The sequence below is a fragment of the Neovison vison genome, chromosome 8, assembly GCF_020171115.1.
Source record: "Neovison vison isolate M4711 chromosome 8, ASM_NN_V1, whole genome shotgun sequence".
Taxonomy (NCBI): Eukaryota; Metazoa; Chordata; class Mammalia; order Carnivora; family Mustelidae; genus Neogale; species Neogale vison.
The window spans coordinates 91,366,732-91,385,325 of NC_058098.1; the positions used below are offsets into that span (position 1 = coordinate 91,366,732).

At 45.3% G+C, this 18,594-nt stretch overlaps 1 protein-coding gene and 1 long non-coding RNA gene across 8 annotated transcripts in view; one reads left to right on the plus strand and one right to left on the minus strand.

The window, feature by feature from the left end:
• The window catches only part of LOC122914959, a 112,299-nt gene extending 101,848 nt beyond the window's left edge, over window positions 1-10,451 (minus strand). For 4 of the 7 annotated variants that reach the window (XR_006385986.1, XR_006385985.1, XR_006385982.1 and 1 more), the window contains exons 1-2: window positions 9,434-9,880; window positions 8,514-8,604 (exon numbers count right to left, since the gene is read on the minus strand). This is a non-coding gene — a long non-coding RNA (uncharacterized LOC122914959). The other 3 variants (XR_006385983.1, XR_006385984.1, XR_006385981.1) reach the window with 3 other exon arrangements.
• Window positions 10,452-10,583: 132 nt separating this feature from the next.
• On the plus strand, window positions 10,584-12,181 carry PCBP1 (poly(rC) binding protein 1). The gene has a single exon (XM_044261312.1). It carries the CDS (start codon window positions 10,764-10,766, stop codon window positions 11,832-11,834), a length of 1,071 nt encoding a protein of 356 aa, XP_044117247.1. The 5' UTR covers window positions 10,584-10,763; the 3' UTR covers window positions 11,835-12,181.
• Window positions 12,182-18,594: the final 6,413 nt, after the last annotated feature.

Sequence of the window (18,594 nt, forward strand, 5' to 3'; positions counted from 1 at the left end):
AATAAGCCTGACAAAGTAGGACTTCATCTCTAAGGAGAGCCATATCCTTGCAAACCCGTCCTTACCTCCCCAATTCCAAAATGGTGTATCACTTTATCCTGTTAGAGAGCACAGCACTATTCAGATCAAAACATTTTTTAGACTGCGTCACTTGAAGGCAGAAACAATATGTTATTCATATAGATCTTCCCCTCATTATCTGGCACATAACCCATATACATTAATTTAAAAAAATGTTCATTCAACTCCCAAGTGCTAGGCACTATTCTAGGAGATGGTGATATAGCAACAAGCAAAACAAAGTCCTAGCTATCATGAAATTTACATTTCAGTGGCAGGTAACCAATAATAAACAAACTATGGTAGAGGGAGTCTCTAGAACAGTGTGTGCACACAGTAGACATCCCTCAATAAATATATGAATAATGAATGAATAGTACATCAAACAGTAATAACGTCTATGGAAAAAAAAAATTAAGTAGCGAAAGGGAACTGTGAAGGCAGAGAGCAGGAGATGGTTTTATTTTAAATAGTGAAGTCAAGGAATGCTTTACAAACTAGACAACAGAGCAGAAACCTGAAGGAGGTAAGGGAGGAGGCCATACTGGTAACTGGAAGAAGTATTCCAGGAAAGAATACAACTACAGAAGTCCAAGGCTTGGCATGTTGGAGCAACTTCAAGGAGACTGAAGTGTCCAGAGCACAAGAGGAATGTGGTAGATGATGTCAGGAGCAGCCTCAAGAGTGCTGCTGAAGATCCTACGTGGCCTCCTAGACCACTGTAAGGACTTTAATTTTTAACATGGGCGGGATCCAGACGACACTTCTCAGCAGAGGAGTGGCACGATTTGATAGACACTTAACAGGATTACCCTGGTAGGCCAAGGGAAGCCTATTCCAAAAGTAGCAGGTGAGGCAGTAAGAAGTGTTCAAATCCTGGGTGTTTTTTAAGGTAGAACTTACAGGACCTTCTAGTGGACTATATGAGGAAAGTAAGAAAAAGAACAGAGCCAGGGCACCTCAGTGGCTCAGTCAATTAAGCGTCTGCTTTCGCTAAGATCATGATCCCAGGGTCCTGGGATTGAGCCCTGCATCAGGAAGAAGGGAGTCTGCTTCTCCCTCTCCCTCTACTGCTCCCCCTGGGTTGTGCTCTCTCACTCTCTCTCTCTGTCAAATAAATAAATTAAAACTTTAAAAAGAAAAGAACGGACTCAAGGGAGAGTCCTCCATATATTCAATACAACTGAAACTAAAATGGGGAGGAACTGGCAGAGGTACACATTTGAAGATTCATTTATTTATTTGAGAGAGAGAGAGAGAGCACGAGCTCCAGTAGAGGAAGGGACAGAGAGAGAGAGAATCCTCAAGCAGACTCCCCACTGAGCATGAAGCCTGACACACGGCTCCATCTTATGACCCAGGGGATCATGACCTGAGCTGAAACCAAGAGCCAGATGCCCAAATGCCTGAGCCAACGGGTAACTCCCAGAGGTACACATTTGAGAGAAGTTTCAAAATTAATTTGCTGAATATGTTAAGCTCAAGAAGCTATTAAATAACCAAGTAGAGATGATATCCTGCAGGCAGTCAGATAAGAGAGTCTTGAGTTCAGGGGAAGACATCCAAGCTGATGATATACACTTGAGAATTGTCAGAGTACAAATGGCATTTAAAGTCTTGAAAGAGAACACCCAGGGAATGAGTGTAAACAGAGAAGGGATGCACGGACTGATCTGAGACTGATCCGAGTACTCACTCCATCATTAGAGGCTAAGAAGATAAGGAGGATTCAAAGGGGGGCTGGGGATGAGAAGCCAAAAAAGGGGGATGGGGTTGAGAAGGAGGGGCCAGTGAGGCAGGGGAAAACCAAGGGAGTGGCATTGTAGAAGCTAAATGAAACTAAAGTGCAAGGAGGGAGTGTCAGGTGCCACAGAGAGGTCAAGATGACTGAGAAATGACCACAGAATCTGTGTGCTACTTTCTAAGCACGTTCTTCCTACTCCACACAATACTTTTTTACTTTTAATCCAGGTAAAATCCCAGTATTGTCCAATGAATACACATAAGGTTTTTATTTAATGCAGCTATAACCATGTCTCAAAAAAACAAAAAACCAAATATCAATGTGCTTAATCCAGACACAACAGATTTTACACAGCAAATAATGCTGAACAAATGCTTTGTCTGGTTGAATTAATTGTGTCTCTGAAACAAAGTTCCCAACTAAGTCTTGCTTGTGCTCAGTAGGTGGGATTAGAGAAATGTGCTATTTAAATGTATTTCTTTTGTTCTGCCATAAAGTAGCAGTTATTCTTGAACTCCTTTCCCTCCTTCCTAACTCAAACATCCTAATCACCTAAACAAAAACCATAAATTTCCACACACACACAACCCTTTGAAAACAAAGCAGAACACAACCCACGTCCAAAACTTGGATAAGAAAGGGATATACTATGCCCTGTATCTTCTTTCCTTTACTCACAGAGGGTGAACAATCATTTGCTAATTCAAAAACTGCTTTACTTACATTCTCTCCTTCGAATCTCTAGACCAGAAATACAATTTCTGATGTCTACATCATAAATGAGAATTATTGCTACAAAATAAGACTTAAACTTTCTGTGTGTAAGCACAATCAAGTCTCAGTAACATACACTTCTGAAAGTAGCAGAACAATCATCACCAAAAACTGGATCATGCAAGCATCCTTTCTGAAATGTCTTCAACTTCTGAACAGACTGTGCACACTCAGCCTTTAGGCCTCTGTTTCCCTTCTCAAGAGTTCTCCTTTCCTGCCCTCCACCCTACAATTTGCTAACCTGGGACTCAGCCTGAATGCCAACTTCTCTAAGTAGCCTTTCTGGATCCCCTCCAAGGCTGAATCAAGGACCCTCTTCTAAGCCCATAGCATTCTCTGCTTACTCATATTCTAAAATAGTAATGTATTATACTGTGAATGTTTATTTGTCAGTGTCGCTCTCCTGGTCACAAACATCTTGAAGGCAAGGACAGGATCTCATTCATTTCTGTATCCTCTGTGTTTGGGACGTATCAAGCAATCAGTAAGTATTTGCTGACTGGGGTGCCTGGCTGGCTAGGTCGGTAGAGTATGAGACTCTTGATCTCAGGGTACTGAGTTCAAGTCCCATGCTGGGAGTTGAGTTAACATGAAAAAGAAAAGAAAATTAAGAAAAGAAAAAACTATTTGCTGACTGAATGAATAAGATAAATTTTGACCTAGAATACTTGAAGTGATCTTTATAGCACATTTTCCTTGATATACCAACTGATCTGAGACTAATATTAAAATTACCAGCATCTTAATTACATCCCCAGCTAAGAGCAAAAAACAAAGCAATTTTCCCAACCTCTCATTGGGAAGAGAGGATAAAAGAGACATGGTGCTCAGGAGTTGTCGTATTAGCTGCTCTTTCTTGGTGCAAGACAGCAGCCTATGCTTTCCACACCACACGAGGGCCCAATGGACCTCTGAATTGTTTTCTTCACATCTCTTCCAACGATCCTGTGTACTTCTCTTCCCTCTGCCCTAGTCTTTTCTCTTTCCTTTTCTTACCTTTTTTCCTTCCTTACTTTCTATACTTTGCATTTGTACTCTGTTCTCATTTTCCTTTTAACTTTTCTCTGCACTCCCTTCTCCATGCCTTATTTCTGTCAGAGTAACCCTGAGGAATCCATGGACATTACTTTCCCCAACTAGGAGAACTTATGACAAGAATGTTGCTGTACCTCCTGGGCACTTGTATAAAGCACATCAATATATTTTTTATGTTTCTGAGAAAATCCAGTAATAACCCCATAACAGCAGCACAAGATCATCAGTATATGAGATTAATATCATTACTCTTGTTACAATCCATAAAATGGGTAAAAAAAATATTTCCTAGGTTAGGGGCACCTGGGTGGCAACTAAATATCTGACTCTTGATTTCAGCTCTGGTCATGATCTCAGAGTCATGAGATCGAGCCCCAAGTTGGGCTCTGCACTCAGCACAGAGTCTGCATAAGACTCTCTCTCCCTCTCCCTCTGCCCACTCCGCCCCCACTTTGTGCATGGGTGTGCTCTATCTCTTCCTCTAAAATAAATAAGTAAATCTTAAAAAAAAAAAAAAGAAAGAAAGAAAGAAAGAAAAGATAGTGGGGCACCTGGATGGCTTAATCTGTTAAGTGTCTGCCTTCGGCTTAGGTCATGATCCCAGGATCCTGGGATTGAACCCTGCCATCAAGCTCCCTGCTCAGCAGAGAGCCTGGTTCTCCATCTCCCACTCTGCCTGCTCATGCCCTCTCTCTCCCTCTGTCAAATAAATAAATAAAATCTGAAAGAAAGAGAGAGAAAGAAAGAAAGAAAAGAAAAGGGAAAGGAAAGGAAGATCTGCCTTCAGCTCAGGTCATGATCTCAGGGTCCAGAGGTTAAGCCCTACACTGGGCTCCCTGCTCCGTGGGGAGTCCATTTCTCCCTCTCAGTCTCTCTCTATGTTCTCCTGCTTTCTCTCTCTAAAATAAGTAACACCTTTTAAATAAATTAATAAAGGGGTAAATGTCATTAAAAATACATATATATACAAATACTCCTTAAGCTATATTCTGTAGTATCCCAGAACGTGATAGGGTCAAGGCCCTCTCAATTTATTTTTTAAGATTTTATTTATTTGACAGAGAAAGACACAGCAAGAGAGGGAACGCAAGCAGGGGTAGTGGGAGAGGGAGAAGCAGGCTTCCCACTGAGAAGAGAGCCCAATGCAGGGCTCAATCCCAGGACCCTGGAATCATGACCTGAGCCTAAGGCAGAAGCTTAACAACTGAGCCACCCACGAGCCCCAATTTACTATAATTTGAAATAAAAGAAAAATGAGAAGCAAATTCTGAAGGAGTAAGAGAGAAAGAAATTATTATTTTTTTTAAAATGCTGCATGTTAGCTTCCCTATGACCCTGCAATTGCACTACTGGGTATTTTCCCCAAAGATACAGATGTAGTGAAAAGAAGGGCCATCTGTACCCCAATGTTCATAGCAGCAATGGCCACGGTCGCCAAACTGTGGAAAGAACCAAGATGCCCTTCAAAGGACGAATGGATAAGGAAAATGTGGTCCTATACAATATGGAGTATTATGTCTCCATTTGATAGGATGAATAACCAACTTTTGTATCAACATGGATGGAACTGGAGGAGATTATGCTGAGTGAAATAAATCAAGCACAGAGTCAATTATCATATGGTTTCACTTATTTGTGGAGCCTAAGAAACAACAAGGAGGACATGGGGAGATGGAGAGGAGAAGGGAGTTGAGGGAAATTGGAAGGGGAGATGAACCATGAGAGACTATGGACTTTGAAAAACAATCTGAGGGTTTTGAAGGGGTGGTGGGTGGGAAGTTGGGCCAGGCTGGTGGTGGGTATTGTGGAGGACACGTATTGCATGGAGCACTGGGTGTGGTTCATAAACAATGAATTCTAGTACACTGAAAAGTAATTTAAAAAAAATACTTTTTTTAAAAAAGACAGAAAAAAAAATGTTGCATGTTGGTAGAGCAAATTTAAAAAGCTATCTCTACTTGCTGGACCAGGTAGATTAAGGGGAAAAAAATGTGGTCCCTGCCTCCAGAGTCTCCAGAGGAATAATTCCCACCACTCCCCAAACCCATAAATGTAAACATTAGAGAAAAAGAGAAAGAGGTTTTCTTAAACCAAAAAAATCAGGAACCTAATGTAAGTGGACTGGCTGCTCTAGGACAGAAGAATAAAAACTAGACTGAAAGCTTTTTGAGTTAAAGATAAAATTATTCCATGTGTCAAAGCATCAGAAGCCAAGAAGAGGAACAAGACACAACCAACATTCAAGAGATCCAGCTCAGGTTCTGACAAGCTGTGCAACCTTGGGCAAGTCACTTCACCCTTCTGATCCACAGATGGCTCGTCCATAAAAATAGGCATAATAATACTTTCCTGGCAAAGTTGTCTGTGATGATTAACATGAAATCACTTCAAAATTATTTCACGAAACATGCCAATGTGAAGTAAAAAGAAGCAAAAATCCTTCCTCTGAATGGAATATAAATCCTGTGGTTAAATTTCCAAAGTCTAGGCCTGACTCACCTTCACAACCTCATTAAACTCCTTAACTAACCTGCAGTCATTCAAATGCGAGAAGAGTCAGGCATGAGGCTCCAGGGGTGGGGCAGTGACTATTTAGTCCATTGTGCCATATCTTAGTGGCTTCATCTGTAAAATGGGTGGTGTGGAATTCACTTATATATCCACAAGATAGTGCAGGTCTGGGGAAGGGAGTGGAGAATTTACCATAAGTTATATTTACATAACCCTCCCCTCCTCCAGAGATAAAGAACCAAGATCATCAAATATCATTGCTCCCTAGACAGAATTAGAAGACATCATTTAATCTCTTGTTTTACAGATGAGAAAACCAAAGCCCAGTTCTGAATTGGGTTGTAAACTTCTCAAAGCTAGACAGTGGCAGAGCTGAAGCGGGCAGCCAGAGCCACAGATTCCCAAGTCCAGTGCCCTCTTTACCAGATTTCCGGGTCATCCACAGCACGCAGCCTATACAAACACACTATCAACAACAAGACACGTTACAATTGAATCAACAGCTCATGTTGCCTATGCAGGCAGAGAGGGTTTGTAGGACTCTAGAGGAAACAAAGAGGCTGAGAGTGGGGAAGGGGATATCTTTATTGAGGGGCAGGAGAAGGTAGAATCCTAGAGGTACTCAGATATGAAAAAACTAATGGAAAATTTCACGCAAAAAAGGTTTAAAACAAGCAGTCTTGGGAAGAAAGACTCAATGGATACAATTTTCTTTAGGGAAAATAAATATGTGGCAGATTTAGAGAAGCAGAATAGTTTGAATCAGGATATAATTCCTAATTATATATAATTTCTCTTTTTGTCTCCTCAGTTTTTAATATTTACTAATAATTTTAATTCCCCAAACAGTTCTGTCTCTCCTATAAGACAAGGTCCTTTGCAGAAACCACATCTTACATAGTGGTAAATATACAGACTCTGGATTCAGATTGCCTAGATTCAAAGCCCTATTTTCCTATTTAATAACTGTGCCTTGGACAAAATCCCTCACCCCTCTGTATCTCTGCAAAATGGAAATTAACATCACCCCCATCACAGGTTTTGTGAGGATTAAATGTGTATATTAATCATTTTGGTCACAACCCAATAATGGGTTTCTCATTATTTTAGTTTTGATGTGCCTTTTTATTTCATGTTAAAGAACAGAAACTACCAGAGTATACTGCACATAAGAACAAGTATTGTTCTGCAAAGATTTTGTTTCATATATGTGATATATATATACATATATTTATGTGCATATATGAGTTATTTTGTAAGATTTAGCTCTTATGGTGGTTTGCTTTTAAAACTGTTGAGAAGGGGTGCCTGGGTGGCTCAGTGGGTTAGGCCACTGCCTTCAGCTCGGGTCGTGATCTCAGGGTCCTGGGATCGAGTCCCGCACCAGGCTCTCTGCTCGGCGGGGAGCCTGCCTCTCTGCCTGCTTGTGATCTCTCTCTGTCAAATAAATAAAGAAAATTTAAAAAAATTAAAAAAATAAAACTGTTGAGAAACCTAGTTGGCATAGTCGGTAGAGTACGTAATCTTGATTGTGGGGTTGTGAGTCCAAGCCCCATGCTGGGGGTAGAGATTACTTAGAAATAAAATATTTAAAATAAAAAAATATGAAAGCCACTGAATTATCATACAGAATAAAGCTTCAAACAGTGCCTGGCATAGTAAGCACTTAGTGCCATTACTGTCATTGTTGCTATGACATATCCACCTACCAAAGTTGTTTGTAGAATTATATACAGTAATGCAAAAGCACTTCAAAAACTATGATATAGGGCACTAACATAAAAGAAGCAAAAAACCCTTCTCTCCATCTCTAACATCCACGCATGTAGAGCCCTATTCAGGCACATACATATTCCTTGTCTGGCCTACAATTTATTTGTTAAACTGAAGAGTTCACAGACTTACGATTTACCTCATAGTGTCATGCTCTCTCAATATTTGCAGAGAAATGAAGGCTTGGTTCCAAAGTCAAATTATTTATTTTTACTTGGTTAGGATATTGGGGTGAGGAAGGCGGAAGTCATGCCCATGCTTAGCTGAAGGAAGCTAGTGAGTCACACACAGAAACTGCTTGCTCCCACAGAGCCAGGTAGATTTAGGTGCCACAGACAAGGCTGGACTGACAGATACTTCAGCCTTTGGGTAGGGCTGAATCATTTCCCCCTCCCTATCGTCACCCAAACACCTCATTAAAAAAATAGCATTTGAGCCTCTTACAGGTATAGCTCATACCAGGAAAAACTGGGAATCCCCAGATACAAACTGGGGGTAACTATGCACCAAAAGGTTACCTGAGGGGTTCCTTTAAATGACAAGCTCACCTAAACATCAAAATAGCACTTGAATTCTAAAACCATAACTTACAAAAACAATTTGAAAATGTGCTCACCAATAAGGAAATCAGAAGGTCAGGATTCCATCCTCCACACTGTGTGACCTTGAATTAGTCACTTCATCTCTCTGGGCCTAAATGAATTCATCTGTTAAAAAAAAAGAGAGAGAGGTAACACCCACCTCAGAAGATCATTGTAAAAATTAAAGATAGTATGCAGTAAAATGGTAGCACAGCATCTGGCACTGGTAAATGCACAGTAACATTTGTCTCTGTCCCTCCACACTAAAAGTGAATGCCAGGTGTGGGTAAACTGAGGTTCACCAGCCAGCTGCCCTCTGAAAAAGGTCACTGGTGTCTGAATGGCTTTATGGAAATTATCTTTTTTTTTTTAAGTTGTTTTATGAGACCATTTCTTGGTCTCTCCCGCACACCAGCCTGAGATAAAAAAGTCTAGGAAATCAGGAACTTTCTCATTACTTAAAGCAGCAATTCCTAAATGCTTCGGTACTGGGGGGCCCAAATTAACCACTGGTACTGCCCCTCGTTACTCACTATTAAATTTAAAACTAACGAGAACTCAATATTATGCCTTCATTTTTTTTTAGTTATAAACGTTTCCATTTTAAATTAATGGAGGAAATGCATTAAAATTAGGCAGCCGAGGTTTGGACCCGGGTGGGCAGAGCACTCGCTGCGAGGGGGCTGCAGCCAAGACGCACGGGATGGGGGTGGGGGCATTCTGGAGCTTTCGGTCGACCCCAATTTCTCGTTGGCGACAAATCCAGGACACGTGTCGCCATTTTGTGTTCTGGAAACATGGCGGCCACCCCGTGGGGAAGGAAGGGGGGCGGAGGGACCGCCACGTTAGCCTCTTTCCCTGCGGGATCCTAAAGCACGCTGCGCATACGTCTGTCTGGGTGCTTTCTCTGTCTGGCTTAGCCGAAGTAAAGAGAAACGGACAGAAATAAACGTACACGAGCCACCCAAACGACTTTTCTTTAGCGAGAGGAACGTGCGATGGCGAACTGCAAGAAAGGCCTTCCAAGATGGCGGGGCCCGACAGGGGCCGCCCCCGAAGAAAGCGGGGCGCGGCGTCTGCACCAAGGGTAGAAAGGCAGAGCGGGAGCTTAAACGGCATGGGGAAAATCTCAAGAACCACCCCCCCGCACTACTCGGGACCCCTAAAAAAATGCGGTTCCCAAGAGGCACACCATTGTCTTAAATGTCTGGCAAGACTGCCACGACTAAAAAGACACTAGGAGGTGGGGTTTCTCTAGATTCAACCAAAAGAAACTTGCAAAATGCAAACAAAGCATTATGTAAATGGACGCCATTCTTTTTTTATGGCCATGTTTCCAACACTCCCCAGAAATCAAGTGCAGAGCCGCAACTTGGGCGGCGGTAGGGGGGGATTTCGGTCTTTTTCCTCACCGGTCGCCGCTGGGGGACCGGGGCAAGGGTGGGGGCTGGCGCGGGGCGCCCGGGCACCGGGGACGAAGGGGCCCCACGTGCCTGCTCGCGCGCGCTCGCGCGCGCGCACCCGCCCCACAAGCCTCGCCTCGCCGCCCCTCCCCCCCGGAAGACCGCCGCTGCCCCTCCCGTCTCCCCACACCCTCGCGCACGCGCTCTAGCCGCCTCACGCGCACGTTTTAAACCCGCGGCGTCCCAGCTGCCGCCTGCAGTTACTGCCGGGGCTGCCCGTGTCGCTCCGCTTCCAAACCCTTTTTGCAAGGCGGGAAAATAACGTTTCAGCCCCATTCACAACACTAACATTTCAAAACATTTGCCTGTGCCGCTTGAGTTAATAAAATGCACGTTGTTTTAAAACCTTGCCGGGCTCACAGCGTCTGCCCATCGGGGCTTTATGTTCAACGCTAGGCTGTTAAAAAGAGTTTTTAAAAACTACCATGTGGAGGTTGGCGCAATCTTGTGACCTAAAAAAGACGGGTCCTCATTTTTTTTCAAGGGGTCCTGCGCGGCAAGCACTTCCGGGGTCAGAGGGTACGCGGGGTTGAAAGCGGGCTTCCCGCCCCGCCCAGACCGCCGAGGCTGCCGCCGGAGTCGCCACCGCCGCGCCCTCGCCCACCCGCCCGCCCGCCGCTCCCGGCCCCGCTCGCCCCCTCCGCCGCCGCCGCCTGCCCCTGCGACGACGCCGCGGCCTCCCGCCCGCGCCCGCTCGCTCCCGCGGCCCTCGCTCGCCTCGCGCCGGCAGTTTTGGGCCTACACCTCCCCTCCCCCCGCCAGCCACCAAAGACTTGACCACGTAACGAGCCCAACTCCCCCGAACGCCGCCCGCCGCTCGCCATGGATGCCGGTGTGACTGAAAGTGGACTAAATGTGACTCTCACCATTCGGCTGCTTATGCACGGAAAGGAAGTAGGAAGCATCATTGGGAAGAAAGGGGAGTCGGTTAAGAGGATCCGCGAGGAGAGTGGCGCGCGGATCAACATCTCGGAGGGGAATTGCCCGGAGAGAATCATCACTCTGACCGGCCCTACCAATGCCATCTTTAAGGCCTTCGCTATGATCATCGATAAGCTGGAAGAAGATATCAACAGCTCCATGACCAACAGCACGGCGGCCAGCAGGCCCCCGGTCACCCTGAGGCTGGTGGTGCCGGCCACCCAGTGCGGCTCCCTGATTGGGAAAGGCGGGTGTAAGATCAAAGAGATCCGCGAGAGTACGGGGGCCCAGGTCCAGGTGGCGGGGGATATGCTGCCCAACTCCACTGAGCGGGCCATCACCATTGCTGGCGTGCCGCAGTCTGTCACCGAGTGTGTCAAGCAGATCTGCCTGGTCATGCTGGAGACGCTCTCCCAGTCTCCGCAAGGGAGAGTCATGACCATTCCGTACCAGCCCATGCCGGCCAGCTCTCCAGTCATCTGCGCGGGCGGCCAAGATCGGTGCAGCGACGCTGCGGGCTACCCCCATGCCACCCATGACCTGGAGGGACCACCTCTAGATGCCTACTCGATTCAAGGACAACACACCATTTCTCCGCTCGATCTGGCCAAGCTGAACCAGGTGGCAAGACAACAGTCTCACTTTGCCATGATGCACGGCGGGACCGGATTCGCCGGAATTGACTCCAGCTCTCCAGAGGTGAAAGGCTATTGGGCAAGTTTGGATGCATCTACTCAAACCACCCATGAACTCACCATTCCAAATAACTTAATTGGCTGCATAATCGGGCGCCAAGGCGCCAACATTAATGAGATCCGCCAGATGTCCGGGGCCCAGATCAAAATTGCCAATCCCGTGGAAGGCTCCTCTGGTAGGCAGGTTACTATCACTGGTTCTGCTGCCAGTATTAGTCTGGCCCAGTATCTAATCAATGCCAGGCTTTCCTCCGAGAAGGGCATGGGGTGCAGCTAGAACAGTGTAGGTTCACTTAAAACCCCTTTCTGCTGTTTTCCCATGATCCAACTGTGTAATTTCTGGTCAGTGATTCCAGGTTTTAAATAATTTGTAAGTGTTCAGTTTCTACACAACTTTATCATCCGCTAAGAATTTAAAAATCACATTCTCTGTTCAGCTGTTAATGCTGGGATCCATATTTAGTTTTATAAGCTTTTCCCTGTTTTTAGTTTTGTTTGGGTTTTTGGCTCATGAATTTTATTTCTGTTTGTCGATAAGAAATGTAAGAGTGGAATGTTAATAAATTTCAGTTTAGTTCTGTAATGTCAAGAATTTAAAAATTAAAAAATGGATTGGTTAAAAAATGCTTCATATTTGAAAAAGCTGGGACTACTATCTTAAACTCTTTGTTGGTGGTTTTTTTTCCCCTTCCCTTTTAGTATTAGGCCTTTGTAGGAAGAAGGGTGGGCCCATCCTTGGTATTCTCTCGCCCTTTTCACCTATTGGTAAGATTCCATTCCCTTTCTGTCCCAACAAAGGAACACGGCAGGCTGGGCCTGCTTTGGGGTATTTGCAGACGGAGGGTCTCTCCCGGAGAGTGACCTCCCTCCAGCCAAGTTCCAGAGAGAGGCCTCTGCCCATTTCTCTGGTAGAAAACGAGGGTTTTCTGAGATGGAAAAAGTAGCCCTTTCCGTAGGAACCCTAATGAATGGCAGTGTGTCCTCCCGACCAGCCAGCCCCTCCCCCCAACCCAATCTCACTGGGGAAACTTAGGAACAAAAAAAAATGTTCTAAGGTGGGAGGAGCTTGGGGGGGGTTACCCGGAGGAGAGGTGGGGGAGGGAAAAGGGCTGGGCGGGGGCTGGAGGGAGGGGCTGAGGTGGGGGAAGGGAAAGGGTCAAGGGTGGGTTTGAGGATTTGGAAGAGGGCGAGGGCGGGGTGGTGGTAGGGATGGTGGGGTTTGGGGCCCCCAGGACTGAACGGGGGATGGTACCAGGGGGGTGCACGTGGCAAGCATGCACCTGTGGCAAGCCGCCTGTCAGAGGATGTTATTACACCTTCCAAGTGGTGAATCCAGAAACAAAAGAAGCCCAGCTTCTAATTCTTCAGCTGTGTGCAATGTTAGAGAAGTCATTATACAAGGAAATAATCCTGCTTAAATGGGGCAGCCCTCACAGGCAGGAATGTAGCAAGATCCACTGATTGTAGCCTAAGAATGTGGTGGTACAAATGCAGGTTCCTGGGTCCCACCCCCCAAATCTAATCAGGAGACTGCATTTTTAACAATACCCCAAAAGGTTCTTAGATTTAAGTGCCACTGATTATCTTTACCGGTGGATTAGGAAGATCTTGCTGTGAAGGCCTAATAACCTCATGTCCACACCAACCAGTTGGAGTAGACTGGACTTGATGAAAGAAGAAAAATTCTCTGTGATTAGGCAAAGACACTAGAAAAAGGCAATTCAAGACAGTGGACAATTAAGTGCCAAAGTGCTTAGTTCAGACCCCAGGCACTGTGGGAGATCACTAACAGCAAAGAGAAACTCCTGTGAGAGGAGAGTATTACATGCAATAAATATCTGTTGAGGCTTACTCTCTACAGGGTATCTGTTTTTTTCTGAGGTACAGAGAGGCCCTGGAGGTAAGCCTGGGGTCTACCATGCACTTCACACCCACCCACTGTGGAGTCAGGCAGGCAGTCACTGAAGGGAACCTAATTTCATGAGTTAAACCTGAGTTCAAATTTGAGTTCTGCCTCTTGTGGCCTTGGGCAAATTATTTAACCTCTGTATAACATGGAGGTGTTAAAAGTACACATCTCAAGCTTGTGAAAAAAAAATGAGCATGTTTGTAAAGCAGAGCAGTGCTTACAACGCAGTAGACTTCAGTATACTTTATACTGCAGAAAGCCAAAGGTCCATTTCTGTCCACAGTGTCTTTGAGATTTTTTTTTTAAGATTTTTTTTTTTTTTTTAATTTATTTGAGAGAGAGACAGTGAGAGAGAGAATGAGCGAGGAGAAGGTCAGAGAGTGAAGCAGACTCCTCATGGAGCTGGGAGCCTGATGTGGGACTCGATCCCGGGACTCCAGGATCACGCCCTGAGCCGGAGGCAGTCGTCCAACCAACTGCGCCACCCAGGCGTCCCTCCACAGTGTCTTTGGACAGAAAAGACATGCTTAAAAGAGAACAACGTGTTCTAAATGCCAAGCTGAGAGAGGACAGTTGGACTAAGGGGCCAGGACAGGTAAAGGAGGACCTAGTGAAAACCCAGAAATGGGTTGTCTCCTGGAGATAATGAGCATAAACCAAGTTTGCATGAAGTAGGGCAGGAGTGAATAAGTTGAACCGTCAAACCCAGGCCAAATGGTTTTTGCGGCGTCCCTAAAATTTGCTGGGTGAAGTGGTTCAAATGCCCTATAAAAAGTAGACCTCAAATTTTCCTCAACCCCTTTCCCCCCCCACCCTTTCAAAAGCAAAGCTGGCCATAATTTGTAAAATAATGAGTTAGGCAGCAAGGCAGAGGATGAAGGGCAACTTGGATGGATTGAAGTCAAGAAGAGCAGCCAGAACATGGCCTCAAGCGGATTCTAATAACAGTAGTATTACTGGGAATAGGACAATAGTATTACTAGGAATACATGTAGAAAAGAGCCAGTGCGAGGGAGATCGAAACTGAATGTGGAGGCTAGAGTAAGCTAGAACGAGGGGAGCAGTGAGTTCAGAAATAGTGATATGACTATTTGCAGGGAGAAATAGTCAACAAGTAGCTAGAAATAGACAAACTGAAGGGAAGTCAGAACCATAGGGAGACAGGTAAGTGAGAGGAAGGGGCTAGAGACTGAGTTTTAGGGTAATGGACCTAGTCTCCGTGTTCACCACGGTAGCTCTAATGCCTGTCATCATAATATATATATATATTTTTTTTTTTTTTTAATTTTTATTTGTTTGACAGATTACAAGTAGAGAGGCAGGCAGAGAGAGAGAGAGAGAGGAGGAAGCAGGCTCCCCACCGAGCAGGGAGCCTGATGCGGGGCTCGATCCCAGGACCCTGGGACCATGACCTGACCTAAAGCAGAGGCTTTAACGCACTGAGCCACCCAGGTGCCCCTGTCACCATAATATATTAACAGGAGCTCAGTAAATATCTGTAGAATGAATACAGCAGTCCCTGATGAAGAAGCAGTGGGCAAAGCAGCAGGAGAAAAACCAGGATAGTGTCCTTGAGAGGAGTCAAGGAGGAAAGTTTCAAAGTTGACGGAGGACAACAATGCTACAGAGAGGTTTAACAGAATTGAACATTTGTGCAAAATACTTTGAACTAAAATTTAATGTTTTGGTACAACTGGAAGATGCGTAGTAGTAGCTAATTATAGTCAAAAGCACAGTACATAATAGAAAGGGAAGGGAAGGTGGAGGAAGCCACAAAATCAACTAAGGCTATAACAGCCTTGAATGCCATAATAAAGGGTTTGAGCTTTATTCTGAAAACTAGTGGGCTTCAAAAATTTTCTTTAAAGCATATACACTATTACACATTTTCTTAAGCATATACACTATTACAATTCATTTATAAATTACATACATGTATTTTAGTCATGCTTATTTACAAACTATATACAAGGATAATTCTAAATATTATGTAAGAAAACAAAATTAAGAGGTGCCTGGGTGGCTTAGTCGGTTAAGCGTCTGCCTTCTGCTCAGGTTATGATCCTTGGGTCCTGGGATCAAGTCCTACATTGGAGTCTGGGAGGGAGTCTGCTTCTCCCTCTCCCTCTCTGTCCCTCCCTGCTGCTCGTGTGCACACATGTGCTCGCTCACCCTCAAGTAAATAAAATCTTAAAAAAAATTAAATATTAACAGTTATGATAAATTGAAATCTAATTTCTAATAGTTTTTGTTGTTCTTGTTTTAATTCCTTCCACCCAGACATTTTCAGAGACCACTTTAAGGTAGGGGGAGACACTTCCAAAGTCTTGGGTATCTTGGGGAGCAGAATTTCAGAAGAGTGATAGGAGGAAGCCAGATTACACCAAGAGAGGACAGCCTGGAGGCAAGAAAGTGGAGAATGGAGACTAAATGGCTCAAACCCTTGAGGGTGCAAAGGAGAGAGAAAAATAGGACAGTAACCTGAGTGGGGGAGGACCGGATAAAAGATTTTGGTGGGGAGGGTTGTTGTTTTTGAAAGGACTGTCACTAAAGGCAGATAATAAGGAACCAATGGGAAGTTGCAAATAAAAACTAGGTAAGAGGGTGCCTGGGTGGCTCAGTTGGTTAGGCCTCTGCCTTTGGCTCAGGTCATGATCTCAGGGTCTCTGCTTGGCAGGGAGCCTGCTTCCTCATTTCTCTCTCTGCCTGCCTCTCTGCTTACTTGTGATCTCTCTCTGTCAAATAAATAAATAAATAAAAATCTTAAAAAAAAAAAATTTTAAAGCTAGGTAAGAAAGGACTGTGGAGGGGCCTCTGGTTGGCTCAGTCAGAGCAGTGTGTGACTCTTGATCTCCGGGTCATGAGTTTGAGCCCCACTTTGGGTGTGGAGATTACTATGTTTGTTTTGCTGTTTTTGTTGTGGTTTTTTTTGGCGGGGAGGGGGTATTGTTGTCTTCGTTGTTCTATTTAGTAGGCCCCACACCCAGCATGGAGCCCAGAGCTGGGCTTGAATTCATGACCTGAGATGGAAACCTGAGCCACGATCAAGAGTCTGATGCTGAGTAACTGAGTAAGCTACCCAGGTGCCTCAAGATTACTTAAATAAAACTTAAAAAAAAGGGCGCCTGGGTGGCTCAGTGGGTTAAACCGCTGCCTTCGGCTCAGGTCATGATCTCAGGGTCCTGGGATCGAGTCCCGCATCGGGCTCTCTGCTCAGCGGGGAGCCTGCTTCCTCCTCTCTCTCTCTCTCTGCCTGCCTCTCTGCCTACTTGTGATCTCTCTGTCAAATAAATAAATAAATAAATCTTTAAAAAAAAAAACCTAAAAAAAGGATTATGGAGAAAAAAACCGATTATGGAGAGAAGAGGGTCTTGGAGCAGTGAAAATCAGATGCCAGGCCAGGATGACTATTAGAATTTAATTCATTTTTTTCCCTCTCCTATCAGGACTTACATTTCAGGACTCTTTTCTTCTCTCTTTGGGGCAGCTTGAGCATGCCCCATCCTCTTCTGGATTGAGGCCTGGAAATCGAGAAGCCCCCTCTACAGTTGGTGTGTTTCCTGCTGCAGCCCTATTAGGGCCACCAGCTTTGGGGCCGCAACCGCTGCCACAGCTGAGAAGACGGAACAGGTTGAAAAGCACCAGCTGTATCATAGCCACGGGAGTTGTCCCACGTGTTTGGAAGGCTAGTCATCCCCCAACCCCCAGTCCCCTCTCTCACCCCACTCAACCTACACACATGTACCCCCCCAACCCACCATGTACCCCACCCCCACCAGCTGCTGGGACATGAATCACCGCTCTTGGGATCACTGTGAGAGCAGCTTCTGTCACCTGGACAGTAAGCAGTGTTTGTTAAGAGCCTGAGTTTTAAAACAAAAAAACAAACAAACAAAAAGAGCTTGAGGTTTGTGAGTTGAACCGACCTCACTCCCTGCTACTCTTAGCTTCCCTTAGTAGTGAGCCACATACTGTCCAACATCACTGGGCCTGTCACCTCCTGCCAATGAGACAGCTCCTAGCCAGACATATAAATAGGCAGTCACCACCAGAGAAGCCTTCCACTGCCAAGTCCTCTGGCCACCTTGCCTGGCTTGGCCACCTGAGGGGCCTTCCTAAAATTCCAATCCGACCACATCACTCCCCTACTTAAAGGCCATCAAGTACCTCCTCCACGCATGGTCTACAAGAGAAAATCCAAACTTCTCAGCATAGCTCATGGACCCTTCAGGATCTCTTCCCACCAGCCTCACCAGTGCAAGGCCTGCTAGTCCCTTGGCTCTGCCTTCAGCCTCCCCTACAGAATGATCTGTAGTTCCCCAGTGTCGTTCTGTTTGGGCATCCTTGCATCTGGGAAATAATGGTTTCTTCATAATTTCTGACCCTGGCTGTCCTCTTTGTTACCTGCCTGGGGTTCTGGGACACCTAACTGGGGCTCCTGGCCTTGAGCATGAACATTCTGAAAGGAAAATTATACTCTGCTGTGGATCAGGAGAGCTGAGTTCTACTCCTGACTTTGGCATCCACTCCATGGGTGATCTTGGACAAGCTTTTTGGGTCTTTCTGGATCCTTCTAGGTCCTTCTGGGTCTCAGTCTTCTATCTGGGAAGAATGAATAAGATAATATCCACAATTCTCTGGCTGCCTTGGGAAATAATACTGCCTTTGTGGGCTCCCATCCCTGCTTCTGGGTCCTGCCTCAGGGCGGACTTCTGACACACAGACCTTCTGTAAACACTCTAAGAGAGAAAAACAGAAGTTAACTTAAAAAAAAAAAAAAAACAAAAAAGGCAACAACTGGCTTCAGCAAGGCCCAGCTTGGCATTTTGGGTAACCACTCATAGGAGCTTGGCTGAAGAGGAAGCAGATGGAAGGAACTACCAGGAAGATCTACTCTGAATCTCCCAGAAGGTGCTGTCACCTTTAGATGTTATGGTGAGGAGGCTAGGACAATAGAGAGGAAGGCAGAGGGTACACACAAGAGAAGGCTACATAGGGACACAGTCCCCTAGGCAGACCCAAGCCCCCCTTTTCTTTCCCTGCTCTTATGTCCTAAGACCTAGGGCTTTATGAGAGGGCTCTGGCTCTCTCTGAGCGTACCCTGGACCCATGTCTACTAAAGTAGGGA